Source organism: Nicotiana tomentosiformis, chromosome 1 (genome assembly GCF_000390325.3).
Source record: "Nicotiana tomentosiformis chromosome 1, ASM39032v3, whole genome shotgun sequence".
In the NCBI taxonomy this organism is placed as follows: Eukaryota; Viridiplantae; Streptophyta; class Magnoliopsida; order Solanales; family Solanaceae; genus Nicotiana; species Nicotiana tomentosiformis.
In genome coordinates this window covers 116414421-116422225 of record NC_090812.1, presented here as the reverse complement: position 1 = coordinate 116422225, position 7805 = coordinate 116414421, and the positions used below count along the sequence as shown (strand labels likewise).

Here is a 7805-nt window from a genome sequence, read left to right as displayed (position 1 = left end):
TTGGCAATATATTGAGATGCACCTCTAGTTTGCACTGGTCGACCCTTGGCAGTGCATACACCACTCTGGATTGGGCCGTACGACCTTGGCATAATCGTGCGTGATACCGCTAGGTGTCCGAATATTAATGAGATTCCCCTTTGAAAAAGACCTGACACTTATATGGTATTCCTTGTCCGTTTGAGATGGCACTTGGTATTTCTGATCTGCTGAGATAGCACATGAGATTTGAGAGATTTATATCATCAAAAGTAATGTTAGAGAATTATGTGAGTTACTGTTTTTACCTCATTATTACTGTTTTGCTCCTTATCTGTTATAATTTATTATATTATTTTATTGGACCACTATTAAGTGTCGATGTCGACCCCTCATCACTACTTCTCCGAGGTTAGGCTAGATACTTACTGGGTATGCATTGATCTACATACTCATGCTACACTTCTGCACTAAATGTGCAGGAACTGACACGTTCATTTGGTGGCCATCTTGGCACGTAGGCGCAACTGCTGAGCGGACTTCATGGTGAGTTGCTTTCTATGCTACGCACCGCAGCCCTTAGAATCTCCATCTTATTTATTTACTTTATCCTGACTATTTTATATTCTAGACAGATGTTTTACTATTATTGCACTCTTTAGCAGACGCTCATGCGCTTGTGACATCGAGTTTTGGGATATTCTAGTTGATGTTTACGGATTTGCATATTATTATCACTTTTTTATTTTTATGGCTTACTCACTATGTATGTACCTATGATTTTAAATGCATAAATTTCTTTACTTAATAAAATGTATGATTTCAAAAGTAATAAAATGAATAATTAACGTGATAGTTCATTGTTGGCTTGCCTAACGGCGACGTTGGGTGCCATCACAACCTATAGTGGGTTTTGGGCTATGACATCTTGGTATCAGAGCACTAGGTTTACTTGGGTCTCATGAGTCATGAGCAAGTCTAGTTGAGTTTCGCGGATTGGTACGAAGATGTCTGTACATTTCTTCGAGAGGCTACAAGGTTGTTAGGAGCACTTCCCTTCCTGATTCCTCGTCATGCGATTTGATTCAATTGAAGCTTTCACGACCCAATTCCCACGATAGGCCATAATGGCGCCCAACGTCGCCGCTAGGCAAGCCAACGGTGAACTATCCATTTAATTGTTCATTTTAATATTTTTTAAAGTCATTGGTTTTATTTAATAATGAAGCAAATAATAGATGATTATAGTATTGTAAAACATAAACTAAACATGAGAGTAAAGTAGCAAATTTAATAATACAAAACCATGAATATCAACAAGGACTCCCCAAAACCCGGTGTCACAAGTGCACGAGTATCTAGTAGAATATACAAAACTCCCTAAAACTACTGTCTGAAACAGAATGGACAGAAATGATAAACATAACAAGAGAAGGTTCGGGTGCTGCAGAACGGAGCATGAGAAGCAGCTCACCACTAGGCCTCTGGGTAATGCGGATGCACACCTGGACGAACTCAAGATGTATCTGCCTCAGAACCTACACAATATATGCAGAAGTAAAGCGTGAGTACGTAAACAATGTGTACATAGTAAGTATCTAGTCTAACCTCGAAAAAGTAGTGACGAGGGGTCGACATCAACACTTACTAGTGGTCAATATACATAATGTGAAAGAATTATAATTTGGCATGAAATACAACAGCAATAATGGAATAAAAGGAAATAATTAAATGATTCTTTAACAAAACAACAAGTTAAAAAGTCCCCAAATATCACATGCTAATCTCAACAAGTAAGGGCCAACACGTAATTACAATTTCTCAAGTGATGAAGGATATATCAAGTATAATCGGACCCCTAGCGACAACACGCAGGAGTTATGTCGAGGTCGTACGGCCTGATCCATAACAATCATGTACATAAACTACCGAGGTTGTACGGCCCGATCCATGGATGCATCACATTATATATATATATATATATATATATATATATATATATATATATATATATATATATTGCCGAGGCGTTCGGTCCGATTCACAGGAATAGAGATACTCTTAAGACTACAAATTTCGTGTTTACAACCCAAGATAAGCCCATAAAGGAGCTACGAATCTTTCCATCAATGATTAATCATTCCGCCAAATCTCTAAGTAATTAAGCTCGATCTAACATAATCTTTAATCAAATTTTACTTATTAATACAAGTAATTAAACTAACAAGTTGAGTTCAAATAGTGCAAGTATTGCATGATAAAGTCCTATGCTTACCCGGACATAACATGAATTTTAGCTACGTATGGACTCTAGTCACTTCGTGCGTACGTAGCACCCACAATTAGTAGCAAATAACAATTTAAGCACCAATGGGGTTAATTCCCTCTTACAAGGTTAGGCCGGAGACTTACCTCGTTTCCAAGCCCATTTGCCGGTCCACAAATCACAGTAAAAGCCTCAAGTCAGTGCCGAGCAATCCAAAACTAGCCAAAAGTTGTACAAACTAATCAATATTTGCTCAAAAGTTCATAATTTAACTATTAGAGTAATTACCCAACCTAATTTTGAATGTTCCTAAAATTTACCCACGAGCATACCATCTCGGATTCCGGAAATATTTGTAAACAATTATTACCCATAATTTCAAGAATATAAATATATAATTTCTACTCAATTCTATAACTATTTTCGTGGTCCAATCCTATTTTTATCAAAACCTAGGTTTTTCAACAAACCCCTAAAATTTCTACATTTTACATGTTAAAATCTTCCCATAATCTCTGTATTTAACTTACATTGTATAGAAATCACATATGTTCAATAGCTAGGTGAAAACCCCTCTCCAAGAAGCTCTAGAATCGGACAAGAAATGAGAGAAATGAACAAAGTAGGTCAAAGACTTGTTTGTATTAAAGTCCACTGCCCAGCGATCCCTCTTCGCGATCGCGGAAGAAGCCTCGAGATCGTGAAGGCAGACCACCCAGGCCCAGGAAAGTCTTCTATGCACAGAGCCGCCCTCTCATCGTGAATGCGGGCCTTGACTCGCGAACGGGAAGGGTAACTGAGTTGCCTAGGCCTTCTATATGAATGCGATTAGGCAATCGCGAACGCGAAGGCCACTGGTTCCAAACCCCCGTTAACACATACCTTTCTTCGCAATCGTGAAGAGAAAAATCACCCAGTCCCTAAATCCTTCATCACAAATGCGAGAGGACCTCCGTGTTCGCGAAAAAGGAAACTAGAATCAGAAATGCAGCAGTTTTGGACTTAGCTCCGGGCAGTCCAAAACACACCGAACGCTCGAACCCTCAGAATGCGTAAAACAACATCAAAACTAAGAATCGCACCCCAAAACCAAGGTGAATCAACTTATGAATTTCAAACTTCTCAACTAGCCCCGAACGCGCCGAATCATACTTAGACTACTCGAAATGACACGAAATTTTGCATACAAGTCATAAATCACCATACGGAACTATTTCTAGGCTTGTAATCCCAAACGGACCTCGATAACACCAAAGTCTACTCCAAACCAAATTTAAGAACTAGAAAACCATCAATGAACCAACGTTCGACATTAAGCGTCGAAACGCTCCTGGATCACCCCGAAACCCGATCTAAACACATACCCAAGTCCAAATTCATCATACGAACATATTGAAATCATCAAATCCTGTTTCCGAGGTCGTTTACTCAAACTGTTGACTCAATTCAAACTTGGCCATCACCACTATTAAGGAACTAAGTGTTTTGATATCAATCCGAACCCTTCCAAACTCAAACAAACCATCCCTGCAAGTCATAAAACAATAAAGGAACATACAGGGAGTCTTAATTAGTTGAACGGGGATCTAGAAAGCAAAATTATTGATCGGGTCGTTACATTCTCTGCCTCTTAAATAAACGTTCGTCCTCGAACGGGTCTAGAATCATACTTGGAGTGCTGAATAAGTGTGGATATCTGCTCCTAATGTCCTCCTCGGTCTCCCAAATCGCTTCCTCGACTGGTTTACCCCTCCACTGGACCTTTACCACATAAATCTTCTTGGACCTCAACTGGCGAACATGCCTGTCAACAATAGAAACTGGCTTCTCCTCACAACCCAAGCTCTCATCTAGTTGAACCGTGTTGTAATCTAACAGATGCGACTTCTCGGCATGGTACTTCCAGGGCATAGTTACATGGATGACCGGATGAACTCCTAATAGACTGGGAGGCAAAAGAATCTCATAAGCAACCTCCCCAACTCGCCTCAACACCTGAAATGGGCAATAAATCTCGGACTAATCTTCCCTTTCTTCCCGAACCTCTTGATACCCTTCATTGGCGAGACTTTCAAGAGAACCTTCTGGCGCACCATAATGATAAATCACGTTCCTTCTGATCCGCGTAAATCTTTTGTCTAGATTGTGTTGTGCGAAGCCACTCCTGAATCATCTTTACCTTCACCAAGCCATCATTCACTAAATCAGTGTCATATAACCTAGCCTCGTCGGGCTCAAACCATCCGATGGGAGAACTACATCGCCAACCATATAAAGCCTTAAATGGAGCCATCTCGATGTTGGACTGATAACTATTGTTATAAGCAAACTCAGCCAAAGGCAAGAATAGATCCCACTGCCCTTCGAAGTCAATTACACACGCTCTGAGCATATCCTCCAAAATCTGAACTGTCTGCTCCAACTGCCCGTTGGTCTGCAGATGAAAGGCAGTGCTGAGCTCTACTCGGGTTCCCAACTCTCTCTGTACTGCTCTCCAGAAATGAGAAGTGAACTGAGGGCCTCTATTTGAAATGATGGAAACAGACACACCATGAAACCGGACAATCTCCTGAATGTAAATCTGGGCCAATCTCTCTAAAGAGTACGTAGTCACAACCGGAAAAAAGTGTGTCGACTTGGTCATCTTGTCGACAATGACCCAAATGGCATCAAACTTCCTCAACATCTATGGCAACCCAACTACAAAGTCTATAGTGATCCGCTCCCATTTTCACTCCGATACAACCATCTGTCGGAGCAGGCCACGTGGCCTCCGGTGCTCATACTTAACCTGTTGTCAATTTAGACACATCGCTACATACTCCACTATGTTCTTCTTCATCCACCTCCACCAATAATGCTTCCTCAGGTTGCGATACATCTTCGTAGCACATGGCTGAATAGAATACTGAGAACTGTGTGCCTCTTCTAGAATCTTCTCCCTCAAGCCATCAATATTAGGGACACATAGGGGACCCCTAGAGTCGTAGAACACCATCCTCACCGATAGTAACCTACTTGGCACCACCCCATAGTACCATCTCTCTAAGAACCAGCAAGTGCAGATCATCATACTGACGAGCCTTGATCCACTCAAATAATGAAGACCGAGCCACAACACATGCAAGAACTCGACTAGGCTCTGAAATATCCAACCTCACAAGTCTGTGAGCTAAGGACTAAATGTCCAAATCCAATGGCCTGTCCTTTACTGAAATAAATGCCAAACTACCCATACTCTAGGCCTTTCTTCTCAAGGCATCCACAACAACATTCCCTTTGCTCGGATGGTAAAGGATGGTAATATCATAATCCTTCAGTAACTCAAGCCACCTGCGCTGCCTAAAATTGATATCCCTCTGCTTAAAAAAATGCTGTAAGCTACGATGATCGGTGTAAACCTCACAGGACACCCTATAAAGTTAATGCATCTAGATCTTGAGAGTATGAACTATCGCAACCAACTCCAAATCATGTATGGAGTAATTCTTCTCGTAGGGCTTTAACTGACGTGAAGCATATGCAATAACTCGCCCCTCTTGCATCAATACATAACCCAGGCCAGTGCGTGAAGCTTCACAATACAAGGTATACATCCCTGAAGCGGAAGGCAACACTAACACCGGTGTTGTAGTCAATGCGGTCTTGAGCTTCTAAAATCTCGCCTCGCAATCATCGGACCATTAGAATGGAGCAATATTTTGGGTCAATCTAGTCAAAGGTACTGCAATAGATGAGAATCCTTCCACAAACCGACGATAATAACCTGCTAACCCCAATGAACTCCAGATCTCGGTCACTGTGGTAGGACGAGGCCAACTCTGGACTGCCTCGATCTTCCTAGGATTTACCTTAATACCCTCCCCTGATATAACATGTCCCAAGAATGCCAAAAACTCTAATTAGAACTTGCACTTGGAGGACTTAGTATATAGCTTTTGTTCCCATAAGGTCTGAAGCACAACTCTCAAATGATGCTCGTGCTCCTCCATACTACGCGAGTAGATAAATATGTCATCAATGAAGACAATTACAAATAAGTCAAGATATGGACTTAACACCCAATTCATCAAATCCATAAATGTTGCTGGGGCGTTGGTCAAGCTGAAAGACATCACTAGAAACTCATAGTGACCATATCTAGTTCGGAAAGTCATCTATGGAACATCGGAAGCACGAATCTTCAGCTGATGATACCTAGATCTCAAGTCAATCTTAGAGAACATTCTGGCACTCTACAACTGGTCAAACAAATCATCAATATGCAGTAACATGTACTTGTTCATAATGGTAACTTTATTCAACTAGCGGTAATTAATGAACATCCGCATACTCCCATCCTTCTTTTTCACAAATAATACCGGTGCACCCCAAGGCGGCATACTTGGCATGATGAACCCCTTCACGAGCAACTCCTCAAGTTGTTCCTTCAACTCTTTAATATCCATCTGGTATGGTGCAATAGAGATAGGTTGGGTACCTGACGCCAAATCAATACTGAAATTGCTATTACAATCTGGTGGTATGCTTGGTAAATCAGAAGGAAACACATCGGAGAACTCCAGCACAACGGGCACTGAATCAATCGTGGGAGTCTCTGTAGCAGTATCTCGAACATAAGCCAAATAAGACAAACAACCTTTATCAACCATGTGTCGAGCCTTCAAGAAAGAGATAACCCGACTAGATGCATTGATAGATGAACCTCTCCACTCCAATTTAGGCAAATCTGGAATCGCCAAGGCAACAACTTTAGCATGGCAATCAAGAAGTGCATGATACGGAGACAACCAGTCCATGACCAAGATGACCTCAAAGTTGGTAATATCAAGCAACAGAAGATCCTCTTTGCTCTCATAACCACAGAAAGTCACAATACAAGACCAATAAACCCGATCCACAACAACAGAACCACCCACTGCGCGTACATATATACAAGAGCACCCAAGGACTCACGAGATATCCAGATAATGAGAAAATAGAGATGAAACATATGAATATGTAGACCCTGTATCAAATAGACCAAAGCATCCCTACCGCAGACAAAAATAATACATATGATCACGACATCTGAGGCTATTGCATCTGGTCTAGCTGGAAAAGCATGAAACCTAGTTGGAGCGCCACCTAACTGGCCTCCGCCTCCAAGGAGACCCCTACCCACCCGCCCTCTGCTTTTGGCAGGCCGAACGGCCAGTGCGGCAGTTGGTGCGGTGATCATGGGTTGATGGCCCTATTGTACTGCCTTGGCCCGAAGGCTGGGGCAAAATCTCCTCATTTGACCAAGTTCCCCGCACTTATAGCAACCTCTCGGTGCGGAAGATGACTGACCCTATGTCTGACCCTAGGGACCTGAATACCCGCTTAAAGAATCCTGAATAGTCGGTGGACCGTAGGAGCTCTCTGGAATGGCACTGAAATAGGGCTGCGCTAGTGCCCCCCGAGAAGGTGGTGGTGCTGAATAAGTGGGTCTGCTGGACTGACCCCTCACGATCTGACCTCTGCCCCTAAATGGGGTGCCGCTGAATCCTCCATAATGTTGAGGCCTCTTCTCCCCCAT

The 7805-nt window shown here is 42.2% G+C and overlaps 1 protein-coding gene across 1 annotated transcript; it reads right to left on the bottom strand.

Moving 5' to 3' along the window:
* Positions 1-3757: 3757 nt before the first annotated feature.
* LOC138908928 (uncharacterized) lies at positions 3758-7805 on the bottom strand. Its single transcript, XM_070199703.1, has 6 exons — positions 7598-7805; positions 6579-7163; positions 5971-6110; positions 4425-4814; positions 4013-4240; positions 3758-3772 (listed from the first exon to the last, which is right to left on the bottom strand). The coding sequence occupies exons 1-6, from the start codon at positions 7803-7805 to the stop codon at positions 3758-3760; spliced, it is 1566 nt and encodes a 521-aa protein (XP_070055804.1).

Bases quoted from the DNA above. Each gene is read 5' to 3' on its own strand.
- LOC138908928 (XM_070199703.1), bottom strand. From the start codon at position 7,805: ATGGGGGAGAAGAGGCCTCAACATTATGGAGGATTCAGCGGCACCCCA. The intron at 6,111-6,578 runs GTATGCGGATGT...ATGTTATATCAG, and splicing joins TGTGAAAAAGAAGGATGGGA to GGGAGGGTATTAAGGTAAAT. The intron at 4,241-4,424 runs GTAAAGATGATT...TGCCCATTTCAG, and splicing joins TGAATGATGGCTTGGTGAAG to GTGTTGAGGCGAGTTGGGGA.